This window comes from Pollicipes pollicipes, unplaced genomic scaffold (genome assembly GCF_011947565.3).
Source record: "Pollicipes pollicipes isolate AB1234 unplaced genomic scaffold, Ppol_2.1 Scaffold_2555;HRSCAF=2994_pilon_pilon_pilon, whole genome shotgun sequence".
NCBI classification, from domain to species: Eukaryota; Metazoa; Arthropoda; class Thecostraca; order Pollicipedomorpha; family Pollicipedidae; genus Pollicipes; species Pollicipes pollicipes.
The window spans coordinates 19707864-19726745 of NW_023596136.1; the positions used below are offsets into that span (position 1 = coordinate 19707864).

General features: G+C 60.3%; 2 protein-coding genes across 3 annotated transcripts; one reads left to right on the forward strand and one right to left on the reverse strand.

Moving 5' to 3' along the window:
- The first annotated feature begins 333 nt into the window (after positions 1 to 333).
- Positions 334 to 14262, forward strand: LOC119105821 (uncharacterized). Of its 2 annotated transcripts, XM_037229354.1 has the most exons (16): positions 334 to 424; positions 3734 to 3985; positions 4854 to 4966; positions 5255 to 5388; positions 5922 to 6029; positions 6233 to 6356; positions 7901 to 7983; positions 8825 to 8931; positions 10035 to 10137; positions 10584 to 10761; positions 11138 to 11330; positions 11875 to 12013; positions 12275 to 12375; positions 12849 to 13074; positions 13501 to 13610; positions 14161 to 14262. In XM_037229354.1, the coding sequence occupies exons 2-16, from the start codon at positions 3783 to 3785 to the stop codon at positions 14204 to 14206; spliced, it is 1968 nt and encodes a 655-aa protein (XP_037085249.1). In that variant the 5' UTR covers positions 334 to 424; positions 3734 to 3782; the 3' UTR covers positions 14207 to 14262. The 2 variants fall into 2 exon arrangements, with proteins under 2 accessions (XP_037085249.1, XP_037085258.1); XM_037229363.1 differs by lacking the exons at positions 334 to 424; positions 3734 to 3985 and adding an exon at positions 4015 to 4031.
- Positions 14263 to 15257: 995 nt separating this feature from the next.
- On the reverse strand, positions 15258 to 18439 carry LOC119098846 (DNA polymerase nu-like). Its single transcript, XM_037221895.1, has 5 exons — positions 18401 to 18439; positions 17204 to 17257; positions 16892 to 17065; positions 16613 to 16855; positions 15258 to 15602 (listed from the first exon to the last, which is right to left on the reverse strand). Exons 1-5 carry the CDS (start codon positions 18437 to 18439, stop codon positions 15258 to 15260), a joined length of 855 nt encoding a protein of 284 aa, XP_037077790.1.
- Positions 18440 to 18882: the final 443 nt, after the last annotated feature.

The following is an 18882-nucleotide window of genomic DNA, read 5'->3' on the forward strand; positions in this document are numbered from 1 at the left end:
CGGCCCAATGTCAACTGTTCTCTGATTGGGTGAGTTTCATAAGCTGTTCCCTGATTCGTTATCGTATTGGGGCAGCGCAAAAAGGGATGAAGCTAGTAGGGATAAATTTATCTTCGTGGCATCTAAAGCTCAAATTATGCTTTGTGAAATAAAATTCCAAAGACTCATCTTCAGATAACACTGGAAAAAAGCAGACACAGAAATCATGCTTTACTCATGTTTTATTTGACTACTTGTGAATATATGTGAGTGTAAGCGGCGCACAAGTTTCATTTGTGGTACATCGCCAGTATTGGTTGTGCTTGCTGTAATTTCTCGTTCATTCTGTACGGTGTTGCTGCTGGGTACGTCTGGAACTGGTACTGCGCATCCGTACAGAAGTTTTTTTTTTTTGCACTACGGTGGACGCGGAGCAGATAACTTGGTATGGAGACACTGTCCAAGATTTTTGACCCATTTGGCTTGTTTAAGCTTTCACTTAGTGGAATTGTAAGGAGTGTTCTGTGTGTTAAACTTGAGGCATTTTGTGCATGGGCGGATAGTGCCGCTCAAAATTGGCGCGGCCAAGTTGCCAGAATGGATAAATGTTTTGTCTCGGTTGTTTTCGATGGAAGCTGATGTGGCTACTGCCATGTGCCAAAACATAGTTATCATTCATGATTGCTTCTGAATTCATTTGCTTCAGGTCATCATGCAAAACATATATCCACTGTACTGGATGCCCTCTCAAAATTGGTGTGCTGGCCTTGAGGTATGCATGTACTAAATTGCAGCCATGGCCAAATTGGTGCAAATTTTGATTTGCACTTGCTTGAAAAATGTGTTGGGAGTTTTTTGTGGCACATTGCTTTTAAAACATCAATATTCAATGGAACATTGGCTCTCTGTGTGCTGGTGTTAGTGTTGCTCCAAAATGAGCTCTCATATTTACTGCAGGCATGTACTAAAATTGTTACTCTGATGTTGCTGCTATGCCTGGCATGTTTGATGTCATGTTTTTGTTCTCTGGATGGGGTTTTACATAATTAAGTTGGGACTGAAGTAGCTGTTCTCTGGAAGCTGGTCATTCTCAAAGATTTGTGCCTTTGGAAAGAAAATGAATAAATGATTCATATTAGCCACTCAGATACATGAAAGCTTCATTGCCCAAGTTAATGACTCCATTCTACTTCACTGTTCATTGTTTACATTGTAGGTTGACATCTAGTGAGTCTTTACTTGACTTTTAGATACAACTTAGAGGGCAACTGGCCAGAGAGTGCTGATATTATTTTGAAAGTGTCATGATATTTCAATGGAGCTTATATAAAAAGAAGGGGCACTAGTGGTGTATCATAGTATTACTTGTAATCAGAAGCAAGACTTCTCAAAAAACATGTGTGAGGGTGCTTAAAGGGAATGTGGGGCAGTTGAAGATATTGAAGCAAGCATCAGATATCATGGAATAAACTCACTGCTTACTGTTGATGTACTTTTTTAAGTATATGTTAAATAACTATTGGTATACTTTTAAGGGGAAAGAGATGCTTTAGGCAGCATAATTTTTGTTTTGTAAATGCACTCCTCAATGCATGATTGTTTAATTAAATCATTATTCCCTGCTGACAACATTGATTGAGGGCCAATTACTGGCTTATATCTAGAAATCATTCTCAGGAATAGGACATGCAAGTATAGGCAGTGCAATGTATATGCAAGTATATGAATATGCAAATGCAATCAATAATAGTATTTTTATTCATCATAACCACCCATGGTCAATGGCATGTCAAGGTTTGAATGACATTGTTCTGGCATCATGAATGTCTGGGTGACCCTGGAATAATTTTTCTGTTATAGTCTGCACGTCTTTATGGGTATGAAGCTAACAAAGGAGTGGTGTGTTTTTAGCAGTGCAGCATTAAATTATGTATGCAAATTGGATGAAATATTTGTACACATTTTAAATGCACAACAAGGGAGAAGGAAAGCCATGCCTAGGCATGACAAGTGCATATCCAGGGGAAGGTTGGTTGAAAAATGAGCAAAAACAATCATACATTCCATGGATGGGTTCTAATGAGCTCAAGCAAAAGGAATGATAGGCTCAAGGTGTTAACTGATAAAACATAATTGTTTTAAAAAAGATGGCAATATTGCATGGCTGGCACTAGGTATGGAGATGAAGTCAGGGTTTCAGATCCAAAGTTGAATACAAAGTGAAGGCAGTAATATAAAGGCAAAATTGAGCCTTAGAACTTTACTGCAAAGACAAAGTGGAGGCTGTTGTTTTCGTATCCGGAAAACGTGAAGCCAGATCCGAAGGCAGTGTCTTCACATTTTGCACACAAGAAGTGGAAGCCGAAGTCAGCAGCTTCTAGCTTAGGAAGCATGGAATGACAGGCGAATGAGGGGTTAAGAATCGCGATTCCGAAATCAACACCGGATTTAGTGTACAAAGGCGTTTTAGTACACCAGTAACATTTGAGCATCTGCAAAAGCTATATGGATCAGAAAATATCATTATTTTGCAGAGTGATTAAGACGAGATGTTAGCGTCACAAGTGGCAGACTTGTGCACTATCGCCTTCGTCTTGTATGTTGGCATGTTCACGACGTTTCGGACAGTCGGTTATCTGACAGTGGCCAGGTGTTAACTGGCATTGGGAATGACCGGCTAGTATTTGACTTTCGGCCATGTGCTTTGCATGAGAGATTCGAAAAGCTGTGTTGTACATCGGAGCGGCAGGATATGTAAAATACAATATAGTAAAAAAAAGTAAAAAGTAAAGATATATAGTGAAGTAAAGTCGCGAGTTCAGTAAAAAAAAAACAACAACAAAGCCGAGGCCGGAGTTCAAGCTCCCATGAAACCCGGCCAATATTTTGAAAACGTTTGAATCCTAACCTGAAGCTTGTTATTAAAATGGCACAAAGCTGAAGCTATAGCCAAAGCCGGCTTCGCACTCGTGCCTTTTTGTATCATTGCGCGCCACTTAATTGCCAAGGCCTATGTATGCAATCTCTTTGTGTCACTGATTTTCAGGTCGGCATTCGCTACTGTTCTTAACATGCAAGTATCATTCAAAACTCCTGCTAATCATCCCATCCTCCTAATCATCCTATCAGTAGCACCAATCAGTGTGCGTGTGCGTGTGCGTGTGTGTGCGCGTGCGTGTGCGTGTGCGTATGCGTGTGCGTGTGCGTGCGTGCGTGCGTGCGTGCGTGCGTGCGTGCGTGTGTCATGTGTATTTGCATAAATAGCCGAATAGCAAGACAATCGTTGAAAGCATCGTAGAATGAAGCGTTGTAACCTGTAGAATATGTAGAAGTCCCCTCCCCCTATGCCACTATGAACTGCTTGCTCCAATACGTCACATGTGAAGTCGGCTGAAGGGTCACTTCCCACGCAGTGGAAGGTGATGACACGGCTGACGTCGGCCAGGGCTCAAGTTGTTGGTAATGCTACTGTCATCAGGTCAAAACACATTTCGGCCCGATTGTGTCCACAATGACAATATCCAGCATCAGTTTGTATCAGCCAGTATTCAGAGTAGGTATGCAGGAATGGAAATGGCCATTGTGACACCACAAAGCTTTGCCAGCATCTTTTCTTTGCACAGGAGCTGTTGTTCATCCCAGCGGTTTTACCACGGATGCGAAGTTTTCACCCACGTAGTTTTTCGCTGAGGAAAGGTGTATCCGCTGAGCAGGCGGTGCCACCTGACGCAACGCCCCACTGCGGTCCCTGCAGCTAACACGCTTGGAGTCGGCGCCCGGCGACCGAGACGGCGACCGCAGCCATGTCGGAGGAGATCCCGTCGATGTTCCGGCTGCTCTGCTCGCCGATGAAGCTGGAGCGTGACCGGGCGCTGGACGTGCTGACGCGCCTGCTGCCGGCGCTGAGCCAGGCCGAGGTGGACCGCCTGCTGACAGAGGCCGCCGCCGGCCTGGACGACCAGGACGGCAGCTGGCACGCTCACCTCGGCTGCCTCGTCTGCATCAGGTCTGTCTGGGACACGCCCCTATCTCGGCTGCCTCGTCTGCATCAGGTCGGTCTGTGGCACGCAGCAGCGCACCTCAGCTGCCTCGTCTGCATCAGGTCTGTCTGGGACACGTCCCTATCTCGGCCGCCTCGTCTGCGTCAGGTCTATCTGTGGCACGCGGTAGCACGTTGCCAACAGCTCGGATCATGTTTGTTGCGGGCTATGATCTATGATTTTATTAGTATTTCTTACTGGTTGTGTGGATGGACGTTAATTGATGGCACAGGTCAGTAACGGTGGAGGCCGTGAAGGCACAGGGGTGGAAAATGTGATGTGTACGTCGTTTACGGTCATTCGGCACAAGAAAGCTTATGTTACGCTTCTATCAGGGGTGAGGCGTGAGTAGTCATACCTCCTCCCCGTTCCCATTATTCCTGCCATATGCCGAGTAGATTTGTGTGAAATTAATAGGCGAAACTTTTCAAAGCAAGTAAGGGATGCAAATGTCATTTTTAAAACGAAGCTTGACCTCTGCTTCCTTTCATACAGTGACGCACAGTGTTGTCATGAGATGCAACTTTTGCCCTCTTTACCTCTGGCACCTTACGTCACCGATCCTTCTCTTCGCTGGGTACATTGACGTGCACAAACCCGGCGCCTCTCAACAGTCCATGTTGCTCAAGCGGTACAGTGAATTCCAGCTTAAGGTGCATGTTCACATCCATTTTGCTGAAATCTTGTTGGCAAGAGACTTCTGTGCAAGGAAACCTGCGCACAATCAAAGTTCAAGCGGAGAGATAGGCCAAGCTCATCTGTTTGGGCCCAAAACATATTTTGTTAACCCCTGTGTATATTTGTGTGTGACATGTGTGATTTTCTCCTTCCCAGCACTGTCCTGGAAGTGCGTCAGACCCAGCTGCCCACAGACATGCTGGCACAGATCCTGCAGCTCTGTCCCAGTTACCTGGCCCATGGGGAGGCCAGGGTGCGCGTTGCCACCGGTAAGAATCTTACGGTAATGAACCGCCTAAAATCGTGGTTTGGTCACCTACACGTTGATGTAAGGGCCCACATTTCCTCTTGTTGGATGAGCTTCCCACATTACACTCAGGACGAGTCTGAATCTACTGCGATGACAGTGATGTGCCCAGTAAGCAATTTACCCGCAGTTTGATCGGTCTTGTCGCGTAGCAAGGCCGCCGATGGCTCTTTATGTGTCCGCAAGGCCTGCCCGCCATCCGGCCTCTGTTGGCGAACTGTGCAGTACTAGCTGGTCGGCCGTCCGCCAGGGGAGCTGCTGGGCTGGCTGTGCCGCCTGCACGGTCAGGTGATATACCAGAGCGTGGAAGGGACGCTGGCCTCGCTGATGATGAGCAGTCTGCAGGCGGCCGAGGACGACCAGGACAAGTGGGAGACCAGCTCGGTGAGCCCACCACGCACGTGACTGGGGCTGGACTGTCTCACTGGGCTGGGGAGGGGCAGTTCGGCCATTGGCTGGATCCGCGGCCACCGGGCGGTTAAACTGCCACATGTCCAACTGCTGGTGCGGTTTTCACCTTCACTGCAGCAGCTGACAGGCGAGGTGATGTACTATTGACGACGCTGTCTGAGAAAATTATTCCAGGTCCATCAGGTCCAATGTGTGGGGCAACACATGGCATGTGATGGATGTGGCCTGTTCGCTGGGGCCGGGCCGGGTGAGACTAATCAATGGACACCTTTATGTTGGGCATTTGATGAAGGACGCTGGACGATCGAGGAGCGATGTCTGTGTGCGCGTGTGCGTGTGCGTGTGCGTGTGCGTGTGTGTGTGTGCGCACGCGCGTGCGTGCATGCGTGTGCGTGCGTGCGTGCGTGCGTGCGTGAATGCGAATGGGTTGCCGGATGGGGGTGACTCGGGAGGATGACATGCGTGCCCCAGCGTCGCTGACCGGGGTGCCGTGGCCCCGTTTTCAGACCACATCCCGCGACTCGGCCGACGTGTTCGCCAACACCACCAGCTGGACGGTGCTGGAGACCTGCCTGCGCGCGCTGGAGCGACTCATCGTTGCCTCGCGCCTACTGGTGAGGAGGATGGCGGTGGAACTGGCGGCCGGTCGTGCTTGGCGCACCACTGCAGCATGCACTCATCCCCGGGCTGTTAGCTGTTTTGTCGTTGTTCACGGAAATGATGTCGATGCGAAGTCATCTGTCTTGCCATTGGTGTCGGTGGGATGGTAAGTCATGTCCACAGCAATTTCGAAGCAAGTCGCAAAACCTGATTACAGGTGACCCAGGACCTGCTGGACCTGGTGCTACCCACGCTGAGCCACAGGAACCGGTTCGTGCGCGAGGCCGGCTACGGCTGCATCGCCGCCTTCCTGCCGCCGGAGAACCCGGGCCCGGAAAATGGTCAGTATCGGTCGCGATGAGAACCTGGAGAGCGGTCAGTATCGGTCGCGATGAGAACCCGGAGAGCGGCCAGTATCGGTCGCGATGAGAACCCGGAGAGCGGTCAGTATCGGTCGCGATGAGAACCCGGAGAGCGGTCAGCATCAGTCGCGGTGAAAACCCGGAGAGCGGTCAGTCTCGGTCGCGATGAGAACCCGGAGAGCAGTCAGTCTCGGTCGCGGCGGGGACCCGGAGAGCGGTCAGTCTCGGTCGCGACGGGGACCCGGAGAGCGGTCAGTCTCCGTCGCGGCGGGGACCCCGACAGCGGCCAGTCTCTGTCGCGGTGAGAACCTGGAGAGCGGTCAGTCTCGGTTGCGGCGGGGACCCTGACAGCGGTCAGTCTCTGTCGCGGTGAGAACCCGGAGAGCGGTCAGTCTCGGTCGCGGCGGGGACCCGGAGAGCGGTCAGTCTCGGTCGCGGCGGGGACCCGGAGAGCGGTCAGTCTCGGTCGCGGCGGGGACCCGGAGAGCGGTCAGTCCCGATCGCGGCGGGGACCCGGAGAGCGGTCAGTCTCGGTCACGGCGGGGACCCGGAGAGCGGTCAGTCTCGGTCGCAGCGGGGGCCTGGAGAGCAGTCAGTCTCGGTCGCGGCGGGGACCCGGAGAGCGGTCAGTCTCGGTCGCGGCGGGGACCCGGAGGGCGGTCAGTCTCGGTCGCGGCGGGGACCCGGAGAGCGGTCAGTATCGGTCGCGGCGGGTGACAGCGCTGACGTGAGACGGGCCAGGTCGCCGGATGGGGCTGCGCTGGTGGTGCTGGGGCCGGCCTGGGGCCGTCTGTGGCTGATCACGGCAGGCAGGTGTCCCGCATATTATGCATGTTTTCATGATGTGTGAGATGTGAGGATATGTTATGCAATATAGCGAAGTTAGAAACTAAGCGCAAAAGACGTTTTTTAACGAAATTATCAAGAGTTTATCCGCATCTTTTGAATGCATGAATTTCTGCGCTCGGAACTCATGCTAAGCAGTGATTGTTGTGTGACCCCTGACTCCTACCATCCGATCGCGCAATTTCAATTCAACGGCATAATTTGGTGGCGGAAGTTTAACGTGCCGCAATGCTCGGCACGATCCGTCCCGCCCTCTGACGTCATCTGGCCTTCAGCGCTGCCGCTCCCACCGGCCGCAGGCCATATCTATCAAGGGCAAATAGCGAACGCCTAAAGCGATAAAGCGACTCGAGTCCACCCCGCCACGAGCGCGTGGATCAGACGGCAGTAGGTGCTCTTGCCACCTGAGCCAACGGGGAGGACAAATGTGATGGTTGTGAGCTGTAGCTGTTTTACATTTTTTAACATCTTAAAGCATGTACGCAGACCAACATATCACCCTTGTGTTATCTCCGTTTTTCGGCATGAATGTCGAAACACGGGGCGAAACAAGAGTGATCAGCCCGAAAATTAAATAGCCCGTTTGCCCCAAGCAGCGCTGTCGGGTTTCTTTACGCGTCACGCGCTGTCGTGCCGGACGCGCACGCTCACTGACCGGTTGACCGTGTTCGTGTCAGACCGCGACTCCTGCGGGGCGTACGCGTTCGGCGACCAGCTGTCGGCGGCCGTGGCCCGGGGCCTGGACGACAACTGGAGCCAGGTGAGCCGCCCGGCACGGCGTCCGAGGCGCCGGACCGCCGGGATTGCTGCTGACTCCGGCTGTACCGCCCTGTCTGCTGACCTCCTGCGGCGCGCCCTGACCTCCCGCGGCACGCCCTGACCTCCCGCGGTACGCCCTGACCTCCCGCGGCACGCTGTGACTGCTGACCGCGGCGCGCTCTGACTGCTGACCGCGGCACGCCCTGACCTCCCGTGGCACGCTCTGACTGCTGACCGTGGCGCGCCCTGACCTCCCGCGACACGCTCTGACTGCTGACCGCGGCGCGCTCTGACTGCTGACCGCGGCGCGCTATGACTGCTGACCGTGGCGCGCTCTGACTGCTGACCGTGGCGCGCTCTGACTGCTGATCGCGGCGCGTTCTGACCTCCCGCGGCACGCTCTGACTGCTGACCGCGGCGCGCTTACTGCTGACCGCGACACGCCCTGACCTCCCGCGACACGCTCTGACTGCTGACCGTGGCGCACTTTGACTGCTGACTACGGCACGCTCTGACTGCTGACTGTGGCGCGTTTTGACGTACACTTGCGAGTCCCGCGGTGCTGGTTCCATTGGGTGTTCGCGGACACCGGTCTCCCTGAGAAGTGCGCTGTTAGTTCCGGTGGTTGCCTTAGGTTGGATTGACGTGCCCTGGCCAAACATAAGGTGTAACAGTGTCGAGCCACGCTGTTGGTGATGTGCGTTTGCAGACCACTGACCCCCTCCGGCGACGGCCGCTGCGTCTGTGCTTGTGCGTATGTGTGTGCGTGTGCGGACAGCCCCCGGCCAGTGCCGGCGTGGGACGGCATGTGACGCCGAGCCCCCGGCCGTGCCAACCGGCAGGTGCGGATGGCGGCGTCGGTGGCGGCGCGCCGCTTCCTATGCGGCCTGACTCCGGAGGAGAGGGAGCGCCACCTGCCCTCCCTGCTGCCCCGCATCTGCCTCAGCAGGTGCGGCCGGCCGGACACGCCTCACGCAGAGCTGCGCCGTCAGCTCACGCAGCTGGGGCTGTGACGGATGGTGGTGTTAGGCCGGGCTGTGACGGATGATGGTGTCAGGGCGGGCTGTGGCGGGTTGGTGGTGTTGAACCGGGGCTGCGACGGATGGTGGTGTTAGGCCGGGCTGTGACGGATGGTGGTGTTAGGCCGGGCTGTGACGGATGGTGGTGTTAGGCCGGACTGTGACGGATGGTGGTGTTGGGATAGGACTGTGGCGGATGGTGGTGTTGGGTTGGGACTGTGACGGATGGTGGTGTTAGGCCGGGCTGTGGCGGATGGTGGTGTTAGGCCGGGCTGTGACGGATGGTGGTGTTAGGCCGGGCTGTGACGGGTGGTGATGTTAGGCCGGGGTGTGGCGGGTTGGTGGTGTTGGGATGGGACTGTGACGGGTTGGTGGTGTTGAGCCGGGGCTGTGGCGGGTTGGTGGTGTTGGAATGGGGCTGTGACGGGTTGGTGGTGTTGAACCGGGGCTGTGGCGGGTTGGTGGTGGCGGATGGTGGCGTTGGGCCGAGACTGTGACGGGTTGGTGATGTTGGGCCAGGGACGCGGTTGGTTGGTGGTGGCGGATGGTGGCGTTTGGCCGGGGCTGTGGCGGGTTGATGATGGCGGATGGTGGTGTTGGTGAATCCGACCCGTCTTGTGGACTGGGGACCGACTGTTACAGATTTTCCACGCGTATGATCCCGTGATGCGTAGTACATCAGAGACTGAAGCAGGCCAAGACCGGACTGTTGATGAGCCTGTCCTGTTTCTAAGGGCTGTGGAAGATTGAGCTCACAACATAGGCTCAGATGTTGATTTTCACATCAAGTTATCTCACAGTCATTATGTCATCAGTCGAAATGCCAGTTTTCGTCTGATCCGATGACAGGCCGACCGAAACAGGCAACCCAGATGTACATCACGCCCGAACCTACCTACTATCCTTTTTTTACCCCAGCACGCCTGGTGCCGGTTCGTCAGCGCATCGCACGAACCCAAAGCCCCACTTTTATGGACGGCGGCGAAACTCCGGAGGCTTTTCCCAATCGATCCTGACTGCGTGCTCTCGACAGGTACTACGTGGCGGAAGGGGTGAAGATCTACAACCAGCGCACCTGGGAGATGATCGCCGGACTGCGTGGCAAGGATCTGGTGCAGAAGTACATCAACGATGTGGTAAGACTGCAGACTCGTTGCTCCTGAGTCATGGGCGGCTGGTGGAGCGCAGTCTTTCAGGATAATGTTAAGGCGTGTAATTGATAAAATATCCGTGGGTTTGGAAAATCCTCGCTTGAGCGGCCGTGTTCGATCATCCAACCATTATAATAATATAATAATAATGATAATAGTAATAATAATAATGGTTATTTTTATTATTATTATTATTATTATTATTATTATTATTATTATTATTATTATTATTATTATTATTATTATTATTATCGACTTATGGCAATCCGACTGTAATTACAAGCGGTACAGTGTTGGCCACTTACGGGCCGTGGTGCTCGTGTCTTCGCACACACGCGAAACGGAGCTCTGCAAGACTGTTGCACGTGCGTTATTTACCGGCGGGCCGCTGCGCCGACCGACCGTGACTCAATGCCGTCCGTCGGCCGCAGGTGGCTTACTACCTGTCGGCGAGCGGCGCCGAGAACCACGCCGTGCGCGAGGCCGCCTGCTACTGCGTCAGCGAGCTGACGCGCAAGCTGCCGGCGGCGGCGCTGGCGCCACACGCGCTCTCCCTGCTCGAGGCGTTGCTGGTCTGCTTCGAAGACGACAGCTGGCCCGTCAGAGACAGTCAGTGCGCCGGTGTCTTGTGTGCAACAGCAGCTGCTGCCGGTGTTTGGCTGGTTGTCTGTGGGGATGGTGGTCGGAATCTGCCTCGGCCGGAGTAGGCGGTCATGATCCTGCCGATTCAACACCGGGAACGGTGCTGGTTTGGCGTTCCTTCAAACATTTTGCAAGCAGTGTGTGTGGCATTCGGTCCCCGCAGCTGCTGCGCAGTGACAGGAGGTCTACATTTGGCAACCCGGTCTCATACACCCGGTCTGCGTGTCGGACTGGGATGGCCTGTTCGCCTGCACACTGGCCGCCTGTCTGGCCCTGGTTTAGCCCGTTCCCCGGACTTGAGCCGCCTGCCCGGTCGTGTACAGCGCGTTCCGCCGTGTTCCAGCCGCCTGTCTGGCGGTGGGCAAGCTGCTGGCGGCGTTCCCCGAGCCGTGCCGGCCCTACCTGCCGCGGCTCTACCCGCTGCTGTTCGCGAACCTGCACGACAATATTCCGTCGGTGCGCCAGGGCGGCGCCGAAGCGCTGGCCTTGGCCGTCCGCGCGTACGGCGCCGAGGCCGTGGACAGGGTCATGGACAGGTACGGCTTCATCGGCACCGTCATCATCCTCAGTCCGTGGACTGGAAAATACGCCTGTTTTCACGTTTGATGTTGCGGTATGAAAAACATGGTTGCCTTGGCTTGGACATTCAACAATTATCCAGATTTCGCTGACGTTGCCTGACATAAATACTGGCACTGCCTTCAAGTTTGAGTAGAGCCTAACACACTTCTTCTGACTGCATCTGAGGCGATTGTTTGTGATGAGCGCTAATTGCGCACGTCAGCGTCCCTCACGGCTCCCGTCCGCTCTAGCTGTATGGTGAAGCGTGCTGGGCGCCTCTGTAGTTCGGTCACCGCACCGCGTGCGGCGGAGCGTGCTGGGCGCCTCTGTGGCTCGGTCACCGCGGCGCGTGCGGCGGAGCGTGCTGGGCGCCTCTGTGGCTCGGTCACCGCACCGCGTGTGGCGGAGCGTGCTGGGCGCCTCTGTAGTTCGGTCACCGCGCCGCTTGGTTCGGCCGTGTCAACCCCGACACGCTCCGGAGCTCCAGGCCCAGACTCCCGACTGCCGGTATGCCGCCAGGGTGCGGCAGGATCTGACATCGGTCAGCCAGCAGCCCAACGAGTCGGAGCGCTACACCGAGATGGAGGGCGTCGCCGCCACCTACGGCGTCGTGAAGCGGCAGCGCGATAACGACATGGATCTCCACACCGACAAGCAGGTCGCTGTCATTAGTCGTGCGTCTTCGGTGTGAGCGGGGATGCGGGATTCGAGCCTCAGGCGTTCTTCTTGGAATGGTTACAATGCTGGACAAATTAAAGCTGTTGCAGCATTCTGCTCAAACAACCAGTGCGCGGTATTCGCCACCGTTCGTCCGTGGGATAAATTTCCCAGCGCCGCTGACACCGGGCTGTGCCAGCGTCTGGCGTGCCCCCGCCGCTCCTGCTGCCGCCCGCCCCTCACGCCCACCGCTGGCCTGCAGATGTACTCGTGCGGCTCGCTGGCTCCCAAGCTGTCGGCGGGCGGCTGTTCGGCCAGCCACCACCTGCGGCGCCCGACGCAACCCTGGGAGGCGGCTGACGGGTCAGTGACCGGCAGCGAGCTGGAGGGGAGGGCGCGACGCTGAGAGGCCGGGAACAAGGCAGTGATTGGGGTAATGGTCATGTCATGTCATGTCATGGATTGGGGTAATGGTAATGGTCAATGGTCATAATGGGAGGCATAGAGTCATGTCCTCGGGCCAAGACACATTTTCCCAACGCAGTTTTCCGAGTCGCCGACTTTAGCTGACTCACCGGGTATAGGGCCCAGTTGTTCTGACCGTCTCCTCAGACCGACCCCTTCAGCTAACTGGTGTCTGTATGGCTTTCCGTCACCGCTCCTGACTGAACACTAACCGGACTGCTGCCCGGTCAGTTAGCCCGGTCAAGAGCCGACGTCGGGGCTCGCGTTACCCCTCTCAGCTGATGGCCGCACAGGAGCCCCGGCCGGCCGCGGTCCCGGGGCCCCGGCCCGCCTCCATCGCCGCTGACCGGCACACCCGGCCTTGCCGACAGCTCCGTACGGCTGGTGGCCGAACTGGCGGCGGTGGCCGGCTGCGGCGCCGCCGTCGCCGCCGCATTGCCGCTGGTGGCGTCGGCCGCCGCCCACCGACACTACGCCCACCACGTGCACCTGGTGGAGACGGTGTGCCGCGCTCTGCCGCCGGTGGCCGCCGGACTTGGCAAGCGGCCCTTCAAGCAGCACCTGGAGCTGTTCCTCGACACGCTGCTGTATGCCCTGGTCAGTGGACGGTGGGCCCGCCCGCCACCGACGCCGCAACAGCAGCGTCCACTTGTGTGGATAGGCGGCATGTGCAGTATTCAACATCGTGATATGGAGCGACTGAGCGCCGCATGTTTTGAACGATTGAATGTTTTGTTCGACTGGCTGCCCTACAGAGGCCTTGCGCGAGCTGTACGCTGGGCTCCGTACCTGCACATTGCCTGTCGGCGTGTACGTGCCCTGGGCCAATATGTGAAAGCTCTCCCCACACCGTGATCACTCTACCTCTGCGGTCGGCCTGAGCGTGCCGTGATGGGAGCGCTTCTTCTTTTTTGTATGTGCACGGGCAGTGCCGACTGCTGCGGGCCCTCGCCGGTGGTCTGTGTCTGTATAACCCCGCCGTGGAGTGCTCGGCTGCCGTCTGACCGGCGCCGGGGTCGGCAGACGTGCGAGAACCAGCTGACGGCCGAGGCGGCGCGCTGCTGCGCCGAGCAGCTGTCCGCCCTCCTCGGACCGGGCATCTTCCGCGGACGCGTGGAGAACTTCAACCCCAGGTGGGAAGCGCGTGTGGAGGGAAGCCGTGGGGTGGAATCCAGAGGGTAGCGTGTGGAAATGACGTGCGGATGGGCGGCGGCACGTATTCAGCACCGCGCTCCCCACCTGGCCGTCGAGGGGACGAGCGGCTTACTCTGGGGCGGTCGGTCCTCGGCGGTCGGTGGGGACGTCCCAGCGGCGGGGGTGTCCGACGGTTGAACGGCCGCCCCAGGGTACGATGGTGACCCCATGAGTCGGTTTGGGGGGTCGCTGCGCTGGTATCCTAGAGAAGTGCGTGTCTTGCTTCGTTCCGTCATGCTGGAGTTTCAGATGCCGCGCTACTCACGTCTGTTCCGTGCTTGTTCCAGATGCCTTGCTTCTCCTGTCAGCTCCATGTTCGCACGAGCGTGAGCACTCATGATGTAGTGTCCTTAAATTGCAACAGATTGTTGACATTGGGATGTGGGACATATACAATATGCGTCGTGCTATTTGTTAAAGCGTTCCATTACCGTTACTCGGGGGTCACTCCGCCCTCCCCCGCTGATGGCCGGTGATCGCTCATTTCAGTTACGCAGCCACGCTGGACCGGTTCCTGCCGCCGCCGCGGCCATGAGGACCGCCGCCGGCTGGAGCGGCAGCCGGGGGCGCGCCGCCGCCCCGCGGGACGCCGCCGCGGCCATGAGGACCGCCGCCGGCTGGAGCGGCAGTCGGGGGCGCGCCGCCGCCCCGCGGGACGCCGCCGCGGCCGTGAGGACCGCCCGCCGGCTGGAGCGGCAGTCGGGGGCGCGCCGCCGCCCCGCGGGACGCCGTCGCGGCCGTGAGGGCCGCCACCGGCTGGAGCGGCAGTCGGGGGCGCGCCGCCGCCCCGCGGGACGCCGTCGCGGCCGTGAGGGCCGCCACCGGCTGGAGCGGCAGTCGGGGGCGCGCCGCCGCCCCGCGGGACGCCGTCGCGGCCGTGAGGGCCGCCACCGGCTGGAGCGGCAGTCGGGGGCGCGCCGCCGCCCCGCGGGACGCCGTCGCGGCCGTGAGGGCCGCCACCGGCTGGAGCGGCAGTTGGGGGCACGCCGCCACGGCCGAGGACCGCCGCCGGCTGGAGCGGCAGTCGGGGCGCGCCGCCGCCTCGCGAGACACCGTCGCGGCCCGGAGCAGCGTCAGTGAGGTTGTGATCGCAGCCGGCGGCAGTATTGTGACGGGTAGCGACGTGATCGCCGCTGGTGGCCGGAAGTCCGGGCTCGGTGGTCGCCCAGGGTCTCGAGGCGACGAGCGGTGGGCGGAAGTCGTGACTGATGGCATTCTAACAAATCACTCGCGTGTTTTGCGGAGCTCTGTCATTCCAGTGATAATAACGGGCGGGCGGCGCCGGTCTCGATGTCGGTGTTGATTGCAATGCTACATGGCCATGTCATTTTAATCTGTGCGAGCCGAGCTGTTGCTGTACGTCGGTCGATGTGAGGACACCAGGTGTGCTCTGTAAAGTGTATTAGTATGGCCATGATTGAAGACTGTGCTGAATCAGGGGAGGTAATTGCACTAATACACCGCCTCTATTTAAACGCCATCGATGAAACACCAAATCAGCAGCAAGCGAGTAACCCAACACCACCGCCTGACGAACACCAAACTTCTGCAGCACCGGCCAACGTCAGTAACAAAACCTTGCCCGTTCACACCGCCGCCCCGTCGCCCTCGGTGACGGGCCGGCCGCCCTCCTCAAGCAGCGGCTGCATGTCTGCCCAGCACTGGCCGGTCGTGACGGCGACGGGCAGAGGCACCAGCAGCGGGCCGGGCCGGCCGGCGGCGGTCAACAGCGTCTCCAACCGGCCCAGCTCGCGGCCGACCAGCGCGCGGAAGGCGTCCAGCCGGTGGCGCGGCACCTCCCAGAGCAGCTCGTCGTGCAGCTGGGCCAGCAGCGGCACGTCGGGCGCCGCCCGGCTAACGGCGAGCATCACCAGCTTGCAGACGTCGGCCGCCGAGCCCTGCACGCGGAAGTTGACCGCCTGCCGCTCGGCCTGGCTGCGCACCTGTCGGGGCGGGCCGGGACGGGCCGGTCAGGGTGGGTCAGCCGACCACACTGGCTTCGGGCCGGGACGGGTCGGTCAGGGTGGCGGGGATGGGTCAGCCGACCACACTGGCTCCGGGCCGGGACGGGTCGGTCAGGGTGGCGGGGATGGGTCAGCCGACCACACTGGCTCCGGACCGGGACGGGCCGGTCAGGGTGGCGGGGATGGGTCAGCCGACCACACTGGCTCCGGGCCGGGACGGGCCGGTCAGGGTGGCGGGGATGGGTCAGCCGACCACACTGGCTCCGGACCGGGACGGGCCGGTCAGGGTGGCGGGGATGGGTCAGCCGACCACACTGGCTCCGGGCCGGGACGGGCCGATCAGGGTGGGTCAGCCGACCACACTGGCTCCGGGCCGGGACGGGTCGGTCAGGGTGGCGGGGACGGGTCCGCCGACCACACTGGCTCCGGGCCAGGACGGGCCGGTCAGGGTGGCGGGGACGGGTCCGTCGACCACACTGGCTCCGGGCCGGGACGGGCCGGTCAGGGTGGCGGGGATGGGTCAGCCGACCACACTGGCTCCGAGCCGGGACGGGCCGGTCAGGGTGGCAGGGACGGGTCAGCCAACCACACTGGCTTCGGGCCGGGCCGGGCCAGGCCGACTGACGACACCGTCAGGTCACGATCGTCGGCTGACGGGGACGACGGCGATGCTGACGGCCAGCCAACGGCCGGCGACCGTCACCGGCCCCGTTCAGCTCACGACAGCCGCGGCCACACACGTCCCACATGTCAGCCAACGACCAGCCGCGGACACGCCCGAAGCCATCAAATGTGTCGAATCTAGACATAGCTCCACACAGCCCTCTGCACCGGCTCATTAACGGATCACCGGAACACCCGTATTCACGGACGTGGGTGTGGACACGCATGCACTAGCGGAACTAGGGAGCGCCACACCGCAGGTAAATGTCGGCTGCCAGTCGGTGCGCGCCCGGCAGCGGCCCGTCCCGACCCACCTGCGGCTGCGTCGAGGCGATACCGGCCATCCAGCGGCGGCGGCCGAGCAGCGAGGCGACGAACCCATCCCTCCGGCAGTCGGCCACCACACCCCGACTGAAGCCGGCGATGGCCGGACAGCGCGCCAGGAAGCTGTCCAGCACATGCTGCGCTTGCTCCGGTACGCAGCTGAGCACCTCGGCCAGCCGCGCACGGCCCGCGCCGTACATCGCCGCGTACACCACGCGCTTGGTGCGCTCGCGCTGCTCGTCCGTGACCGCCGCCGCCGGCGTGTCGGCCCAGAGCGCCGCCAGCTGGCGGAAGATGTCGCCACCGGGCGCGTCCCGGATGGCCGCTATCAGCCGCACGTCGCCGGCCAGGTGTGCCAGTAGGCGCAGCTCCATCTGGCAGAAGTCGACCGCCAGCAACGTGTGGTCGGCGCGCGCCACGAACGGCGCGCGCGCCAGGATCACCTTCTCGTCGTCGGCATCGTCGTGGCGCAGCGGCAGCGGCCGGCGCGGCACCGACTGCAGGTTGGGCGCGGCCGTCTGCACGCGGCCCGTGGCGGCGGCCGTCTGCAGCCAGCGAGGGAACACGGCGCCGCCGCGCACCTGGCTCAGAACGCCGTCCACGTACGCTGTCTTCAGCTTGTGCACGCGCCGGTGCTGCAGTAACAGGCCGGGCAGCGGGTGCGTGTCGCCCAGCCGCTGCAGCGCCACCTCGCAGGTGGACTTGAGGCCGCGCTCAGTGAGCGGCGCCGGCCGGCCGCAGCGCTCGTCCAGACGCAGCTGGTCGTACAGTAGGCGGCGCAGCTGAACCGGTGACGCCAGCGAGAAGACGGTGCCGGCGGCGCGGTGCGCGGCTGCCTCCAGCCAGCGCAGCCGCCGCTGGCAGGCGGCCGACGACTCGTGCAGGCGCGCCACGTCCACGCGCACGCCGCGTGCCTCCATGGCGGCCAGCACGGCGGCCAGCGGCGCCTCGACGTGCTCGAACAGCGTGAGAAGGCCGGCGGCGCGCAGCCGCTCCGTCAGCTTCTCGTCAGCTGCCGCCAGCTGCGATAGATCGAGCGCCAGCTGCTGTTGCCTGCTGAGCGTGGCGTCCCGCGTCGCCGGCACGCCCAGCGAGCCGAGCAGCGCGGCGAACGAGGCCGGCGGCTGGTCGGGACTGAGCAGCCAGGCGGCCACGGCCAGGTCGCGCGGCCGCCACAGCCGTACGCCGTCGGCCGGGGCAAGGCCGCAACGCTGGAGTGCGAACAGCAGCAGCTCGCGCGCGCCGCAGCAAACGCGCCGGCCGGGCCCGGCCAGCAGCGCGCCGGCCGCGTCGGCCAGTGCAGAGGCCGACAGCGCGTCCGGCCGCAGCCGCAGCAGCCGGCCCGCGAGTGGTCCGCCGCTGACAGCGCCCACCAGGCCGGTGGGACGCGCCGCGGCCGCCGCCCGGCCCTCGGCCGTCGGCCGCAGCTGACTGCCACCGTTGCTGTGCTCCAGACAGAGGCAGACGCAGGTGACGGCCGGGTCCCTCAGCGCCGCGACGAGCAGGTGTGTCTCCGCCTCCGTTAACGTGGTGACGGCCGGGGCGCCAGGCGCCGGCGGTCGCAGCGGCGCCTGCAAGCGACGCTTGACGGCGGCTGCGGCGGGGGTCGGCGAGGGCCGCTTCTCTGGCTGGTCTGCCGCCGCTGCCGGGCTGCCGCTCTGTGGACTGCTCGAGGCCTGGCCGCGATCGTCCTTGGCAGGTCCGAGTTGTGGGGACACGGGCGCGGCGGCGTGCTCGCTTGGTGTGGGCGCCAGGCCGTGTGGTCGCGCCTTCCTCACGCGGCGGCCGCGGAACACCGGCTGCAGCGGCGGCCGCATCAGCTCCGAGTCGGCCTTTTCGCTCGGACCGCGTCCGCAGCGTGTGCTCTGTGGCTCCGGCAATTTGTCCCCTGTTGCCGCGTGACTCACACCATGGAGTGGGCTCTTCTCCGAGCTCGCCTGGACGCCGCGTGGAGACCAGCGTACTGACGGCCACTCCTGACGATTGGCGGCTTCTTTGTCGCTGCCGTTGCCGCCGTCGCCGGCCCTTGCCCCAGCATGCGCGTTCCGGCCCGCCCGCCGCGCGTCCGACCCTCTCGCTCGGCTGGAATCAGCCGAAAGCTGCGGCGAGTGTCTGAATCGGCGGCCGCTGCCAGGGGAGCTGCGCCCGGTCGGGCCGGACCCTGGCGTCACTGTCCTGCGGGGAGACAGCACGGCGGCATTGACGAGTCGGCTCACCTCGCCGGCAACTGTGCTCTGCGACAGCATCAGCTGATCGGCGT